The following is an 18644-nucleotide window of genomic DNA, read 5'->3' as shown; positions in this document are numbered from 1 at the left end:
GTTGTACACATAATGTCCATGGAGGGAAAACCCACATACACATAAAATTCAATATATCTTAAAAATTACAAAGTATATAGTGCAGCCTAATTTGTTGTTAAAACATTTAATGGCTTAAGTGGGAAAGGAAATGAAGGCTTATGTTTTGGTGTATGCTGTATATTTCAAAGAAGCACCCAGACTGAAAGCTATGGAAGTGATACTTCAGAAGGTTGAGAATTGAATAGAGATTTCATTGGAAAAAGAGAAGAAATTTAAATCTTGGCCTTTAGTACATGGAGTCATTAAGTATGAAGTGGGGTTTAAATACTCTTGGTTCTTTTTATTTCTGTTTTGTAAAATAGTGATTATTTATCTGCCTTTGGGTTCTTTTTAAAATACAGCTATAATAATTGTAAAGGATTATCTTATTTTAGTTATGAATAAATTAAGAACATTCTGCTTCCAATATACTTCTGCCTTGTCTTTTACTCCTGCCTCATTATGTTTTGTTTTAGGTCATTGTGATAGTATAAACCTATAAAACAACATCCTACCTCCTTACTGATTTCAATCCTTCATTGTCGTAAAATGCCATCCGTCTTTCTCATTACACCCAAATTCTTACTTCTCTTAGTCCTCATAACCTTTAGGAAAGGTGGCTGTGAAATGCATATTATTTCAAGGGTTATCACATGGCCTGATTTATTATTATTTCTAGCATAGATATTAGCTGCTTATCCATTATGCTCAGAACAGCCCCACTTTGGGTGCTGACCATCTAGGTCATACTGTCTCGATCTTTTCCTAGCTGCCCTTCCCAGCCCCTGAGATTCCCTGAAGGATCTAGTTACTAGTTTCACACATCTACTTTCCCCAGGTTTTAAATACATACCACTAGGCAGTGAATTTAAAATTCAGTGTGTAATTAAGGGGATCTGTTGCACGAGGAGTGGCCTTTTGTTCGTCCTGGCTGCTCAGCTAGCTTACACCCAAAATAACCACACGGAAATTGTATTGATTAAATCACTGCCTGGCCCATTATCTCTAGCCTCTTATTGGCTAACTCTCACATCTTGATTTAACCAACACTTCTGTTCATCTGTATGTCACCACGAGGTTGTGGCTTACTGGGAAAGATTCAGCATGTCTGACCTAGCAGCTCCATGGCGGCTCTCTGACTCTGCTTTCTTTCTCCCAGAATTTAGTTCTGTCTTCTCCTCTTCTCCACCTACCTAAGTTCTGCCCTATCAGGCCAAGCAGTTTCTTTATTGATTATCCAGTGAAAGCAACACATAAACAGAAGAAACTCCTACACCAGGGATCCCTAGTCAGGTTGTTCTCATTCTGTAGTTGTCTTGGGTTTCTCCCATTTCCAGTATTGAATAGCCGATACCTTTTGTTTAAATTACTCTGGCAAATATTTTTGTCAAATATTTTTTGTACTAGTAGCAAATAATTCTGAGGTCAGATAAGTAATACAGGTATTTGTGTAATCTTATAAAGTGGTGGAAGTCATTTGTAGTATACTGGTTTGTGGAAAGAAGTAGAATAGAAACCCAAGGGCCCCATCTTTTATCCTTGTATTAAACTACTTAATAAGTTAGCTGTATATGTTTATCATGTAATTAAACTTTCCTAATTGATCCAGGAGACGCTACATTTTTTTTTCTCCATCTTGTTAGTGTCTTTCCCTCCCCATGTCCCACATGCAGTGTTCTTTCTTTTCTTCTCTGCCAAGCAAATACTAATTCAGCTCAGGTCTCTCTTCTCTCATGAAATTTTCTCATTGTCCATGTAGTTTGATTATTCATCATCATGTAACTACTTTGTTACCCACTGAGTCATTGTATAGGTTACCAGCAATTTCTGATTTTTTGTTTCATAATGATAACAGGACTATAAATGACTTCAGAATGAGAGCCAACAAGATGGCTTAGCAGGTAAAGGCACTTGCCATCAAGCTGGGTAGGCTGACTTTGATCCCAGGATCCCACATAGTAGAAGTAGAGAACCAGCTTTGGGCAGGCAAACACAACAAATAAGTAAATAAATAAAATAAATGTAAAGAAAAGACATCTAAGCCGGGCAGTGGTGGCGCACGCCTTTAATCCCAGCACTCGGGAGGCAGAGGCAGGCGGATCTCTGTGAGTTCGAGACCAGCCTGGTCTACAAGAGCTAGTTCCAGGACAGGCTCCAAAACCACAGAGAAACCCTGTCTCGAAAAAAGCAAAAAAAAAAAAAAAAAAAAAAAAGAAAGAAAGAAAGAAAAGAAAAGAAAAGACATCTAAAAAATGTTTATTGCCGACTTTTTGACATGGTAGTTTAATACTCAGCAGTTCAGTGTGTACGTCAGTTATATGGACCTTTGGTGAGGTAAGTACCCCAGAAAATAGTATCCACCCAAGCAGTTATCTGGTGCTAGATTTGTTAGACCATGCTTCAGTACTATTGCTTCCATCTCGCTACCAGATGGAAACAGAAAGTTGACTTTGAGACCCTTTAGCTATCAGAGGAATTGTTTTACACTGAGTAAGTCATATTCTTTGCTTAAAACAAAACAAAACAAAATCTTTATTGTGTTTCCTTTTTAAGACTCTTGATAACTACGTTTTCCCCATAACCCTTTAGTATGTTTTTTCAGAACCTGAGAGATTTATCCATTTCAACTCCTTATTTAGCACATTACTGAAAATACCTTCAGAGAAGCCCACAATGCAAAGAACAAGCTTTTCTTGGAAGCTCATTCTATCTGCTCTTTTAGTCACTACTTCTGTGTGTATTCCAGAAAACAGAAAACATACTGGGATGTCTGTTGGTTCAGATCTACTCCATTGCTTGTGGTGAATCAGATTTTATGTATTCAATGTTCTTTACCCTGAAAGTTGTACTAACTAGTTATTACTTACCTTGTGAGTGCACCAGCCATTTCATCTGACAAACACATGCACACATGTACACTCTCCACCTCCTAGAGTGATGAATCCATATACAAGAGGGTGTGTGTGTGTATGCTTAATTGTTTAAGGGGACAAAGGATGAGGTTGGGGATGGATTGGAGAAGGCAAAAATATATATTTTAATTTGGCCGAGTGGTGGAGGCGCACGCCTTTAATCCCAGCACTTGGGAGGCAGAGGCAGGTGAATCCCTGTGAGTTTGAGGCCAGCCTGGTCTACAAGAGCTAGTTCCAGGACAGCTAGGACTGTTACACAAGGAAACCCTGTCTCGAAAATACATATTTATCATTGTTTTTTAGGTACTATGTATTCTTTATCACCATAAAGGATGGAAATACACAGTCCTTGCCTTTGAAAGCATAGTTACAGCAAGTATTAAGTAATATAAATTTTGTGTTGTAAATGTCAAAGCTGTTTATGTCCAGTGGTTGTCACAAGACAGACCTTTAGTGAAGGCAGTGAAAGAATTCTCCCTAGAGATGACACAGGACAAGCGCTGTTGAAGCAGATTTAAGATTTGCTTAAGTGGGACCCATGGGATGGCTCAGCTGGTGAAGGCTCTTGTCGCCAAGCCGGACAGCATGATTCAATCTCTGGAACCCACAGGGTGGAAGGAAAGAACTGAGTCAAGTGTGTTGTCCCCTGACATGCAAGCAAGCAAACGCACACACGCACACACAGACACGCACACGCACACACACACACGCACACATGGATTTTTAAAAGGTAAGAGAGTGAGAGAGACAGAAAGACATGATTTGCTGAGGGATAGAAGAAAAGGCTGGGCAGACATCTTACGATGGGAGATGTGGATGAAAAGGAGATACTCGTGTACTCTTAGGAAGGCTAGCTTGATTCCAATTGCCGTTTTGCAAAAACATGAAAAGTTTAACTGAGTAAGTGGTCATTTGGTAATGATGCTTATGTGTAGGTGTGCACTAATGTGTGCTCGATGAGGATGTTAGTAGAGGAATGCATTGTATCAGTAATGCTACTGTCTATAAAGTTTCCTTCCATGTCATGCAGTTCTGGAAAATTCAGCCTTTTAATTAGTACAGTTGAAATTCATTAAATGCTAGAGCTAGTTTTATCATGCCTAAGAAAAGAATTTTTTTGTGTTTCTTGTTTTCAGCATTCTTTTTCTGCTTTTCTAATCCTTAAAAGTTAAATTGTGTTCCTCTATTAGACTTGAGCTATGTTCTGTTTGACCCACTCTGTTAGGAAGTGACTTCAGACATACCTGTTTTACTTGCCTTGTGGACTCAATGAAAGTTGGTGTAAAGTAGCTTCTGAGGGGAAACAAATGCATTGTTTATAGTGGGTTAGGCTGCCCTACATTTCAGTGTGTCACTGGGTCAGTGTGTGACAGCTTGAAAATACTAATAAAGGGTATTTTAAATAGTGTGTTAATTAGTAAGTTATGTGCTTAGAAAACCACTTAGTTGATTTCTTTTGTTATTGTTAATTTACATAACTATTCAACAGACCCATGATACTGTCTCACTTCAATCTTACATCTAGTTTATTAATTGCAAAAGGCTTTAGAGTACTTGACCCAGTATTGAAATTGCTCTTTAGTATTCATGGTTTACCAGTTTTTAGAACCTAGAACTGGAAGATTATATTCTGCCTATGACCAAAAAATTGTGTCAGTTTCATAAGCTTATAATGGAAGCTAGTAGTGGGCAGCGGTTTGGAACAGCCACAGACTTATTCTGTGTTTCTGTAAATTATTTTCCACTGTCTATAATCGTAAGAGTGGGCATTCTATATTGCTTTGGTTGGGTGCGTAATACAGCAGCGTTGGTGGGAGCTGACAGAGAAGCAGCTTTAACTGCAGGTCTTGATGTGTATATGGTTGTTCATAAAGAGCCGTTTTCAAGGGCTTCAGGTCAGTGATAGTACTTAACTCCAGGTTGAATTTTTATAGCCAAATTCTTAGGAAATTGTCTCTGTTATCTGAGTTACTCAAATGCAAATTTACATTGAATAATTCTTCATTTAAGGATTTGTTTGCATTTGTTCAATATCACAGAGACTTTTTGGGGAAAATTAATTTTTATGATAGTTTTTTTCTATGGACTAGAAATTGTGATAAGTGTCTTTGTTTGAATTTAAGAAAATGTGTTGCTGCATAGGTGAGGTAGTATTTGAAGCACTCAAAAAAGTTCATGTCAGTGTTTTGGTTCATTTGATTATTTTCTTTTCTTCTTTTTGTTTCATTTTTCTCTCTTTTTTTCTTTTTTGCTTTGTTTCATTTTAGTTCTTTTATGACTTTTTTTATTTTAGCTTTTAAAGGGGTGTCTGTGGCCTTGCTGCATACTTGGCTGGCCATATTTAGTCTGCATACTAATTGTTAGTTCGCCCAATTGAATCTTACTTTATGCTGTTAGGTTTTTTTTTTGATATGATTTTCTATTTTTGTCCACCTGGTTGTGTTAGATTTTTATTCTCATGGACTGGGTTTTAATCCCATGCACTAAATTTTAGTCTGCAGACTAAAAGTAATCCGCGGATTATTTATTTTTTGCAAAATGTTTAATTCCCCCACTGGAAACTATCCTAAAAGAATGTTACATTCTCCTAGCTTAGTCAAGGGAGTTCACAGCTACTGGTGAGTTCTGCCAATTTTGTGTTCTCAATACCTAGACACAATAGACCCTGCTCCCTTCCTGCATATGTGGCTCCGTTTTGCCTAGGTGTTGGTGTACATTATTCTGCATGTCACCTGTAACTGTGACTGTCCCTTAGTTGTTTTGTTTATTGTATAAATTTTCGTTTAGATTTTGGTGGGTGAATTGGGCATATTTGCAGGTGAAGTTGTATTGAATTTGTATTACTCAAAGATAAAGGATTTTTTTTTCAGTGAGTTTTTGTAAAAAGGAAAGAATGCTCTCTATATTTTTCCTAAGGCATGGGTGCAAGGGTATGAGGGGGCAAAGCCCATAGTAGAAAAAAGTAAGTTTATACCTGCACTCCTGAGGTGATATGTCATTTCCTGAAGAGTCCTAATATACTGAAACTATCAGTAAAAATATCTTCTAGCAGGGAAGTCAATCCAAAACAGGAGAATAATCCGCGGTGGCCTGATTCTTTCTTAGCTCACACAAATTAAAAGTATCTGGCTTCAAATTTATAGTAATATAAATTAAATAAACTTAATACTTCTCTCTCGTGACCAATAATTTAGCAAAAAAAAATGTTTATACTGTGTAACTGAAAAAAATATTGTGAAATTCTAGCATATTGGGAACATCCATTTTTAAAAGCAGGCCAATATGCCCCCTCCCAGCCATGTCTACGGATAATAAATCCAGGTCATAGAAGACCTCTTTACTTTACTTCTAGATTTCATTTTGATTTTAACTTATTTTGGTTTTATATTTTTTTGATAAACACACTGGCATTGGAACATGATAAACTAAAACAGAAATGTTTCTTTACTGTGCCTCACCATTGCACAAATCAAAGCAAATTTTTGCATACACTTGTGGTGAAATAATTTTTAAAATTTGGACTTACTACTGTGGAGACGAATGCTTAAAGTTTATAACTGTATAAACATTTTCTATGTCCCCGACACCATGGATTTCTTATAACATTGGCTATATTTTTCCTTGCTGGACTATTCTCTTTTGCATTGACTTCCCCTGTTTGGATTATTTCACTGCATTATCACCTTTAGGACTCGTCAGGAACAGGACATTTCACCCCAGGAGTACGGGTATGTACTTTTTTTTTTTTTTTAAACTTTAGGGAAGTTTTATATCTCTAGGGAAAATGTTTCTTGAAAAGGCTGAGCAGCTGTTCCTTTCTGAACTGTGCTGATGAACACATTGGGAAGATGGTTTCTGTGTTTGTGGTTTTGGTATAGTTCATATAGTATATTAGCATGTCAGTATCTATTGACATCTGGATTGAGAGAATTTCAGTTATTCTTAGATACAACCAAAGATTCTCTGTTATTTCAGTAAAGAATGATGTAGATGTAGAAACTTGACTAGAAACTGTATTTCAGTAGCTGTTGGTTCCCTTTGCTTTAGAAGAACTAGTGTCTAGTTGAGACTATTCATTTTGGAAGTTGCATGCTATCATAGCCCTTATTATGGTCAGAAATCTGAATTCTGAGAGATACTAGGTTTTGATTCACATAATTTCCCACTTAATCTTTATCCATAAGGTACTGAACTAAAGCTTTTCTCATGAGGAATCTCGTGAAAAGTCAAAGTAAATGAATACTTTTTTTAAAGGCAGGTTACTATTCTAATAAAGACTTTTGGCATAGGTTATTTTTTAACCCTGTGTTTCCTCAAGTTAGGATTTTTTCACAAAATATGTGCTTTAGTACCCAGATGATAGGTGGTCACTTGTAGCCAGCAGAATACCAAAAATGATACAGGAAATGGATTCTTTTAAATATTCCAAAATATAACCAGAACTCTAATTTATTAAGACTTTCAACAGAAAACTTTTCATTAATATAGCACGATTTAGTATGCTTGTTTTCTTTTTGCTTATTTGTGGTTGTTTTGTTTTTTCAAAACATGTTTTGTTTGTTGGTTTGTTTTTCTGTGTAGCCCTGGCTGTCCTGGAACTCACTGTGTAGTCCATGTTGCCCTCAAACTCACAGATGTGCCCGCCCCTGCCCTCCAAGTGCTGGGATCAAAGATGTGTGCCACTACAACTCAGTTGCTTGTTTGTGTTTTGAGACAAAGCTTCACAATGTGCCCTGCTGGCCTCAGATTCACTGTATAATCCAGGCTGGTCTCAAACTGACAGATAATCCCCTGCCTTTTAACTGGTCACTATGCCCAGTTAAGCATGAACTTTTAGATTTCAAAGAACCTAATATTTGTGTCTCCTGCTCTTAAATTTTAGCAAGAGTTATTTTTGCATTCAAGTGCTGTCTAATTCTATTCACCTAATATCATATTGGTGGCAAGACATTTTGCATTAGCTAGCAAGTAAATCTATATATTGTCAAGTAGATACAAACTACCAGTAATTTTTGTATTTTTCTCGTTATTTGGAATCAGGGTCTTACTATGTAGCTCAGACTATCCTACAACTCACTGTGTAGACCACCCTAGCCCTGAACTCACAAAGAACCACCTAGCTAATTTCAGTATTTTTATGACAATTTTTTTCCTTTTTTCCATTCTGGATTTGATTGGCACTTGGAAATAAGGGAGAGAGGGTGGTGACTAAAAATGGTGGAGAAATGAAACCTTTAAGTTGTATAGCAGCTTTGAGATTCCCTTGGCTAAGGCAAATTACAGTACTCAAAAACATAAAGACAAGGCAGTTTTGAATTTGCAAAGGGCTCTCTAAAATGGCCAATTGACCAAGCCCTCAAAATTAAGCCTTAGAGTTCTAAATTAATCAAACCTCAAAATAAATTCTTAAGATCCTATGCAAGGTACTTTGTCAATTTCTGTGGAAAATAATATATTTCTATAATAAACTGTATTTTTTAAAGGGGAAAGAAAACAACCCCTGCAGTTACCACTAGTATTTAGAAAGTGCTCAAGTCCTTGACTATTAATGAGCCCTGTGGTGACGACAAGCTCTCCTGTCTTCAGCCCAAGTGATGTGAGCCTTCACCTCCCAGGGCCCTGGTACTGTTTTGTCCGTCCTCACCAACCCTGCCTTTGCTTTGCTCACGTATGCTTTCTATCAAGGAATCTGTTTTGTTTTTCTTTTCATTTCAAAGGTTCTGTGTTCCATCTGTTCATGCTTATGTTTTCCCCTCTGTTCTTTACCTTTAACTAGCTGTCATTTAGAATAAAGTCTGTGTTCATCGTTATATATACTGATTCATTTTAAGACACAGCGGGCGTAAAGCTGTCTATTCTTTTAAGCAAATCAGTTAATTAATATTGCTTCATTATAGTCTTCAGTTGACCTTTCTGTAAATTATCGGCTCTTTTTGAAAACATTTAAAACTCTAGATTATTATTCATTGAAAGAAATTCAAGTGAGAATGATCTGTCCAACTGTTCAAGAGCCCAATGCCAGACGTTTGAGAAACTCTAGGTATTCCAGAAACTTTGAATAAGGCTCTATGTGTTAAGAAGATAATACCAAACCATTAGTGTTTTTACAATTAAAACAACAGCTGTTCTTTTTTTAAAAAAAAAATACTTTTCTTAAAACTACTGACTGAAGTATTTAATAAATACGTATTTAAAAAATAAGATTTGAAGAGTGCCATCCATTGTCAAAAAACAATTGTTCCGTCAAAAAGAGTACCAGAGGCCACAGCAGTAAACACTTTAAGTTAAAAAATATATTCTTACAGTTGTGCTTGCCTCAGATGTCAGCTTTTCTATGTCTACAGTAGTATATGGTCGTGCTTAAGAGGTAGGGTATTCCCCGAGCTTTTCTTGGATAGTTTTTTATTAGCAAATGGTTCATGACGTGCAGTTAACTCTTAATTCTAGATTTTATAGCCATGTTTTTATATAGTGGGAATTAACTCAGTACTCAAAGGATTTTTTGACTAGGTTCTTATAAGAGAACTTAATTGTTCTTTCTACTTCTTTGTCCTTTCAGGTCTTCCGGCCCCGAACTCCACCAGAGGCAATTGCACTGTGTAGCCGTCTACTGGAATACACACCAACCGCCCGATTGACACCACTGGAAGCTTGTGCACATTCGTTTTTTGATGAATTACGGGACCCAAATGTCAAACTACCAAATGGGCGAGACACACCTGCGCTCTTCAACTTTACCACTCAAGGTAATTCCAGACCCTTCATTTTTATCCGTTTCCGGGTGTGGTCATTCGAATGACATGTCCGCCATAAGTCTCCAGCATTGAAATATTTGGGGCCTAGTTGGTAGCTATTTGGGAGAGGATTAAGAGGTGCTGGAGAAGTAGGTCACTGGGAGTGGCCTTTGAGGTTTCATTCCCAGTGTGCTGTCTGCTTCTTGTTTGTTTTCTGAGCTGTGCTGCTCCAACTGCCTGCCACCCCCCATCTTCTCTCATGGACTCTAAGACCAAAACAAACTCTTTTTTTACCTCATAAGTTGCTGTGGTTATGATATGTTTTCACAGTAGTAGATAAATGGATGTGAGATGACACTTAGTGATTATCTGTAGGTGACAGTGATCATACTAAGTACTTGTGGAAGTAAGAAATGTCTGTAATTTATTATACCAGTCTTTGTGTGGTTCAACAGAAGAGTGACAGATAAAAGTTTGCAAACAGTTGTAGTTTGACTATTTTTTACCAGATTGTACTAAATTTGGTCATGTGACAAAAATGCAAGGAGATTTCAGTGAGTTAGTGTATTACCAATAAGACTAAGCAATAGTGTAACCTTAGATTTGAATCAAAAAAAAAAGGAGACTAATAGTATTTCTCAAGCGTATAAAACAGGTTTTTAAACTTTAGGAATTAATTTTGCCTGTTGTCGTAATTCTGTTGCTTTGTAGAGACACTACAACCATGGAAATCTCATAAAACAAAGCACTTAATTGGGACTTACAGCCTTAGAGATTTAGTCCACTATCATCATGGTGGGGAGTATGGTGGTGTGCAGGCAGACCTGTTGCTGGTGAACCGTCTGAGAGCTTTACATTCTGATCTTCAGGTAGCAGGAAGAGAGAGACACTGGGCCTGGGTTGAGCTTCTGAAACCTCAAAATGACACATGTACACCAACAAGACCACACCTGCTCGTCCTTCTCAAGTAGTGCCTCTACTTGAGATGACTAAACATTGAAATACATGAGCCTGTGGGAGCCATTCTTACTCATCCACACCTGCATGTCTGTAGACATTGCTGCTGAGTAAACACTAACAGGAAGCTGAGTTCACTTGTTCGTTGGTGGTTCCTGAGAAATCTAAAGATTCCCATCATCTGCCTGTCATTCTAGTGTCACTTCCTCCTCATCAAGACTTCCAGGCAGTCTTCCTTTTTTTAACTCACCTCCTCTAATGGTATCTTCCTCCCCAAACTAAACACAAAGAGTTTGTAATTCCCCATCAATAAAACAAGAGAAGGAAGTGATGAGTATCTTGACTGACTGAGTGGTAAGGATTAGGCAGGCTAGGAAATGCATCAGGGAGATCAAAGGCATTTCTTTTATTGAATGTGGAGGGTACATTTTAAAACTACTGCCAACACTGCTACAAATTCCTTTTTCCAGGCTCTATAATTCAAGTGTTTCTCTGAATACTCTATCCTCCCACTCGTTACTGTTCTGCTTAACATGGAGTGATAAGGATCCCAAACACATCAGAGTTCCAGATCAGCTTTAAAGAGTTACCAGTCTCTGGACTTGTAAATATGCTTTTAAATGTGACTCAAGACGCCCTCAGCATATATGGTAGTCACAGAATGTTGACACTTGGAGGCTAAGCCGTACAGGCCATTACTCAAATCTTACATGTTTATTTCATGCATTCCTCCACATTCAATTTAGAATAATCTAAATACAGAGGGTAAAATGTTCATCTTCCAATAAAGGAGATGTCTCTATCTTGATCACAGAAGGTTCCCCATCTCCTTAGTATATCATATAAAGGATAGTCATATAAAGAGAAGAATAAATATATGTTCTTTCTCCAGATTACAGGGTTGAAAATGATAGCAGAAAATTAGAGCAACTGTACATATAGACTGAATCAAGTTGCAAGTGAATCCGTGAGAGTCCAGCTAGCTCAGGAGCGAGTTGTTTCTCTATGAGCAGCCCCTGTGGCTGGAAGTGTCAGGGGAAGGCTGCAAAACTTCAGGTCAGTGATAGGGAGGGCAACTGTGGTTTGACAAAGGGTTAAACTAGGATGCTAACTGACCTCTTTCTCAGTTCTCTTGACAAAGAAAATTTGTTTTTACTCCTTATTGCTTTGGTTTTCACCAATAGCCATGCACATAAAGAAAATGCTGGAAACAGAAAAAATGCAGAGAAAACTGAAGGCACAGCTCTTGCTGATTAGTTAGTTTGGCTAATAATCATTTTGTTACATACTGCAGTGTAGTTCTCAAGATTTCTAATACATTGATAATCCATGATAAATACTTTTGTAATTAAAAATAAACTAATTAACAAAACCCCTGGTCAGATGTGTGACAAATACATATAGAAGTATTGATTAATCCTTAGACAGGTAGATATGAAAGGGCAATTTTCATTGTTTCCAGACATATTTAGCACATATTCTTCACTGTGTGTAAATACACATGTGTGAGTGAGTGTGTGTGTGTAAGTAAAGTGAAATACCACTTAAACGTCTTATTTAATCAGATTCCAGAATCCATACTTAAGTTTACATTGTTCTCCTGTGCTGTTTTGAAGTAATTCATTTGATTATTAACTCACCAGTGAGAACCTTCTATTACTACTAATGAAATAAAAATTTAAAGTTACCAATTCACCAAATCCCTGAGGGTTTTTTTAATTAAAAAAAAACTAAGATGAAATTTATGAAGTTTTTGTTGTTGTTGTTGTTGTTTTTTTAAAGCAAACAGTTGGGGGCTGGAGAGATGGCTCAGCAGTTGGGAACACTGGCTGCTCTTCTTGAGGTCCTGAGTTCAATTCCCAGCAACCACATGGCAGCGCACTACCATCTTTAATGGGATATGATGCCCTCTCTGGCATGCGGGCATACATGCAAATAGCACTCATACATAAATAAAAATAAATGAATGAATGAAAAGAAACAAATAACTTTTAAGGGGCAAGCAATGTAGTGTCGATTATATATTTCTCATGCTGTGCATCTGACACCTTTATCAGCTTCCAAAACGTTTTCTTTGCTCCTGAAGAAAATCATGTCCTCTTTAGCATGAACTCATGTCTATCAGCAGCAGTCAGTTTGCTTTTTGTCTCCATGGATTTACCTTTTTGGGAACCTCATACTGTGTGATGCTAAGTATCTTATTTCTTCACTTAACCTATTTTCATCCTTAGAGCATTATTATCCTTCACTCTTTCTTGTGTGGCTGCATCCTGTGTTTTACTTAGGCAATCATCTGTGATGGACTCTTGGGTACTGTTGGAACAGTTTATATGTAAACTTTTATTTGAGTACTTGAGGTACTACTCAGTCACATGATAATTCTGTTTATAGAAACTAGCACACCATCTCCACAGCTGAACATCTATCTTTTTTCCATACTGGCAGGGTAGAGGAGTTTTAATTCCTCTACAGGTGTGTTTTTGTTTTCCTAATGGGTGTGAAATTGTATATTACCCTGTTTATCACACTGTAACGAGTCAAAGTTCAATAAATGCTATTACCTATTTGCAGTGTCCCTCATGTTTAGGGACTTGGACCTGACTAGGGTGTTGAGGGAATGAAGAAAAGGGAGATAGACAGATGGACACATGGAGCGAATCTGGTATCAGGTGATCTGGGCTCTTGGCTGGTGGAGTGATCTCAGCACTCTGGAAACTCAGGATGTTTGTTATATAGAGGTAAACAGAACCAGGGTATTACATGCAGTTGAAATAGGAGGTGGGGTTATTACATACAGATATAATAAGGTGGTACAGTTCTTGATACACAGCTGTATCAAGCAGACAGGTTTAGCTTGTTAAAGCAGTCTGTAGGAGAACAATGGGGGACAAAACACTGGTGGGCATTTTCTGCACACAGTATCAATATCCACACATAGACCACAAGGGAAAGTTTGCCTTTTTCCTGTGAACCTCATCCTGAGGTGAAGTGAGGATTCTTTGTCATTCTTCCATGGGTCTGAGGCTCTGGGATTCTTGACATGGCCAGATTATGTCAATAGCACATTCTAAGCTTCCTCCATTCCTTGTATCTGTTCTCTTGTAAAATTGCAGCCATAAACATGAAGGAAATTGCTTTGTACTTTAGAATGTGGCCTTGAAAATACTGAAGGACTTTCATGACTAGGTCAGTTTTCTATACCATTTGCTAGGCAGTTTCTGAACTTGGGCTGAGAATAAAGCTCTACTGGTAAAGTGCTTGACATACACGAATGAGGACAGAGTTGGTCTCCAGGACCCACATAAGTCAAACTAGTGGTGCACACTTTAATCCCAAGGTGGAATGGCACCCATGATTTTCCTCTGCCTTCCACATATGCATGTGTGAGGACACACGCACACACACTCACACATGAGTGTGCACGTTAGCACATATTCATGTGCAACTGCACACTCATGTGCACACAGAAATCCTGCAGTTTGTCTTTCTGCTTAGCTTTCGTACATGTCTTTTAAAACAAACTGTCTCAAGAATACTCATATAATATAGTTCAAGCTTTAACCATATACATCTAATCACATTTTTAAAGAAATGAATATTTTTATATTGAAAACTGTTTTGCTTGCTCTGTATCAAATATAAACAGTATTCTACATGGTCTGAGTATGAATATGCTTTTCAGGGTTTGAAGAATACATGTCCTAGTTGCTGGTCTGACTTACAACTCCAGGAAGGTCGTCACTGCAGGGAGAGGGCAGGGCGTCAGGAACTTGAAGCATCTAGTCATATCCACAGTCTGGAGCAGAGAGTGATTGCAACTGCCTAGTTCAATTCCACCCTGATATAGTAGTCTGGGACCCAAACCCAGAGAATGGTACCACACACTATAGACTGGGTCTACCAAAATCAGATTACATAATTAAAATTCCTCACCGGTGTGGCCACAATTTTGTCTCAGCTAGACTGTCCCTCATCAAGAATCTCTTCTCAACTCTAGATCATATCAAGTTGACAGTTAAAACTGAACGTTATACATGTATATTTGGATATAGTGTGGATAGATCAACAGTAGCAGTCTTTTGTGATTCTATGAAAATTATACATGAGAAAATTATCAGAGAAAATTATACATGAGCCTTTGTATCTATATATTCAAGTATACTCCATAAGTATATCCTGGGACTTATTTCTCATCAGACTAAATGTATTAAGATGCTCGTGTGTGTGTGTGTGTGTGTGTGTGTGTGTGTGTGTGTGTGTGTGTACATATATGTATATGTATGTATGCAGTAGTGTAAGTGAACTTTAAATGCAGACTTCATAAGAGTAGTTAGTAATTAATGGATGATCAGAATAGAACCGTGTAATTCAAGAGGTTGAAGAGTGAGACGTAATCCTCCACTTGGTTACATAGTAGAGAGCATCCAGATAGCAACTGTTAGGTGAAGGGATTGTGAGGGATAGCTAGGTTCCTTAGTCTAGGTAAGCTGAGTGTGCTCTGAAAAGAGAAAGTCCACAAAGGAAATGGGCAGCATGGGCTGTGAGGAAAGCAGCTTTGCCACACACTTCATGCTCTATTCCTTACTCGTCCTTTCCTCTTATAGGTTCTTCTCGATGTTGAACGTCTGGGAATTTTTAATTTCAAAGTGCTGTCATTCTAATAGATTGAGTCCTTTTCTGAACTGCCTTTTTGTTTATTTGACCATTTCTATTTTGTTTTGTTTTATTTCCGAGTAGGGTTTCTCTGTGTAGCCCTGGCTGTCCTGGCACTCCCTCTGTATACCAGGCTGGCTTTGAACTCACAGAGATATGCCTGCCTCTACCTCCCAAGTGCTGAGATTAAAGGTGTGCGCCACCACCACCCAGCTGACCATTTCTATTTTCTGTTGATCCAACAAAGACAGTTACCTCTTATCTCTCCACCCTAAGACCTAGCATACCGTTTCATGTCCAATATTACAGGATGTATGGGTACATGGATGGACAGTTTGGGTTTTATTAACTTTCTATTTTGGGAGATTTTACTTAGGATAGCAAGTTTAAATTTCTTTTAGGTTAATGAGGCATAACTACCACATACTGCATTAATCAGCCATACCAGATTCCGTTGCTGGCCCAGTTAGGGTTCTGCTAAACTGTCTGGCTTCAAGGGAACAGTGTACATCTTCCTGTTCCTCAGTGGGAGTTACACGTACCTCTTGCACCCTAATTAGGACACAGCTATTTGCCAAGCTTACTGAAAAATGAGTCTTCTTTCTGCCTTTTAAGCCTTTCTCTCCCACTAATTTTTCACAAATCTTGTTATCAGTTTATTGCTTTTCTTAGTTAGAATATAATCTTACTTAGAATCTTAATATAGCACAAAATTAGTATTTAGTTGCCAGTCTATGAATAAGTCACTTTTGGCCAAAAGGTTTTGGCTCTCAAACCTTTTAAAACTGTTATGACAAAACACAGCTTTCTAGCAGCTTGAAGAAAGAGATTAATAAGAATTAAAAGAAAGCCTCAAACTACTTTATGGGTTTAGGGTTTCCCTTATTCCTCAACTTTTCATAATGCCATATACTTAAGTTGTCAGGATGCATACTGTAGTTGAGAGGATAATGTCTTCCTGTAGGTAGCACGAGCACATAGTGTTCAGACCTCAATGAGAACGGGGTTCACAGATTACATGCTAGAGTACCAGCATGACAGGAAGGGCAGTCACTCTTGACACTAATACCAGTTATACATGCAAGCTCACCAGCGCTCTTTACCATGCATAGCGTTAATATCATTAGCTTCAGTTTATCTTAAACTTAATTTAAGACGTAATAGAAATTAATTTTTCAAAAGAAGATAATTTCTATAACATTGGCAGAAATAACCACTTTTAGGTTAAAAAGTAATTCTAACTTTTCAGCAATAATCATTTAAGGAATGTTTTGAAATAAGGTGAAAATGATTTTATTTTGAGTAATCCTATTTGACTCCCTTTCTTGACTGCCTCTTTGTTCATTTGACCATTTCTGTTTGCTGTTGTCTCAAGTTCTGCTCTCCACCACTTATAGCCGCATGCAGAGTGGCGGGGTGACTAATGGCTGTCACGTGCGCACTCACTCTGAAACTTTTTACTGCTGCCTTTGCCAAAGATAAATTTAGTTCTTAAACATCAGTTTTGTGTCGCACGACTGCTCATCCTCTCTAACTTGCTGACTGCTTCACTGGGGCACTTACAAGCTGGTATTTTCCTACCATGACTGATTTTTACTATACGGGAGTTCCGTGTAGAGCATGGAATTAGACTCTAACCTTTGTTTCCGTTTCTCTAGAACTGTCAAGTAACCCACCTCTGGCCACCATCCTTATTCCTCCCCACGCTCGGATTCAAGCAGCTGCTTCCACCCCTACGAACGCCACTGCAGCCTCAGGTGAGTATAGTGGTCCCTCTGTTTTGTTCTTCTCACACGCTGAGTTGTCTCCATTTCCTGTGGTAAGTATGAACATTTAATTCCCCGTACTAATCTAAACACATCAGTCACATGAGTGAGAGAGAATAAAATACTGCTTTCCACCTAAAACATTCGAAGAAGCATCCCACAAACAGTGTGAACACATACATAATGCATTTTACATACAAGGTACATCCTGATTTCTTAGTATAAGATATTTAAAGGAGAAAACAGGTTTTATAAATGGAGCCTTGTGAGGAATGCTCCACTTTAGTTCTAACTTCTTCATGTCAATTACATTAACACCCTAAATAGGCAAGTCTTAAGAAGTATGGATATAAGTTAATATAATCTTAAATCATTGAAGGGGCTAAAAGTACAATGAAAATACATTTAATTTTACATCAGAATGTGATTAAACTATCACCCTCCTCACTCCCCCCACCCCACCTCAGAAAAACAAATAAAAACTCATAAAGATCCCCAAGTTATAGCTAGATCATAGAATGTGTTTCTGATTCCTGAGTCAGCTAGTTTGGAACTTGGGAAACATTAGTATACCAAGTGTCAGGAGCTACCCTTTGCCACATTATCAATTACATAGAACTGAAACATTTGGCTTTGAGGTTGTTTCTGCGTCAGGAGATGAGATATTTCATTTGCTGACAAGTCTGTGATGAGAGCTTTCAGCTCTCAGGAAAGGAAGAGTTCTGCTTCTATCCAGTGTAAATCTTTAAAGATTGAGCGTTCCATTCTACTCTGTCCTACCTTCCTTTAGCTTGTGGAACTTGGAGAAAGGCATTTGAACTTCATACTTATACTATGAGTATGTCAGGCTGCAAACTGAACAGCAGTGCTCTCCTAGAGTGATATTGTTGAAATCGTGTTCTGCCAAAATGTGGTTTAAAATTCTTTAGTGTAAAAATATAATTTTAGCAGGTCATGGTAGTACATTCTGAAATCTCAGCACTCCTGAGGCAGAGGCAGGCAGCTCTCAGAGATTTGAAGCCAACCTGATCTACATTGCAAGTTTTAGGCCAGCCAAAGCTATATAGTGAGACTCTTTCCCAAATAGAAAAGAAATACAGTGGTGTTTTGTTTTTTGGTTTATTTTTTAGTGCTGTTGCCTGATTGTTTAAAATAAAGACAGAGTGGTTAACTGAACTATCAATAAACGTATTGCTTCACTAACCACATGTATCAGGTTGGCCATTGACCATGTGGAGTAAACCCAAGCGCTGTGCTGATGTATCTACTCACTGAGCTTGTGTCCTGGAGGTTGAGTAGAGCTGCTTTAAACCAAACATGTCTAATCTGTACCCTGAAGGCTACAGGCAACCCCAGGATAAATAGCTAGGGTATGGCTCGGCACATTGATAGATAATAACTTTGTGTCAAAGGTTGGACAGTCATGCTTTAGGATATATGTAAAAATGAGAATTATGGGCTAGAAAGATAGTTCAGCATGTAAAGGTACTTGCCACCAAGCCTGATGACCTCAGTTCAATTCTAGGAACTTCTAGGTAGAAGGAAAGAACTGCCTCATATGGGCTCTCCTCTGACACCAACACCATGGCATAAATGTGAAC

The 18644-nt window shown here is 38.0% G+C and overlaps 1 protein-coding gene across 2 annotated transcripts in view; it reads left to right on the top strand.

Annotated features, from left to right (window-relative positions):
- The window catches only part of Gsk3b (glycogen synthase kinase 3 beta), a 143540-nt gene that overhangs the window by 114035 nt on the left and 10861 nt on the right, over positions 1 to 18644 (top strand). The window contains exons 9-11 of one of the 2 annotated variants that reach the window (XM_041673281.1): positions 6623 to 6661; positions 9493 to 9679; positions 16936 to 17034. In XM_041673281.1, the coding sequence (XP_041529215.1) occupies positions 6623 to 6661; positions 9493 to 9679; positions 16936 to 17034 (325 nt within the window). The remainder of the gene's footprint in view (positions 1 to 6622; positions 6662 to 9492; positions 9680 to 16935; positions 17035 to 18644) is intronic. The other variant, XM_041673282.1, reaches the window with a different exon arrangement.

This window comes from Microtus oregoni, unplaced genomic scaffold, assembly GCF_018167655.1.
Source record: "Microtus oregoni isolate MIOR12 unplaced genomic scaffold, Mior012 000023F_ref0000262, whole genome shotgun sequence".
Lineage (NCBI taxonomy): Eukaryota > Metazoa > Chordata > Mammalia > Rodentia > Cricetidae > Microtus > Microtus oregoni.
Note: the sequence above shows the minus strand (reverse complement) of the source record. Positions and strands in the feature narration are given on the sequence as shown.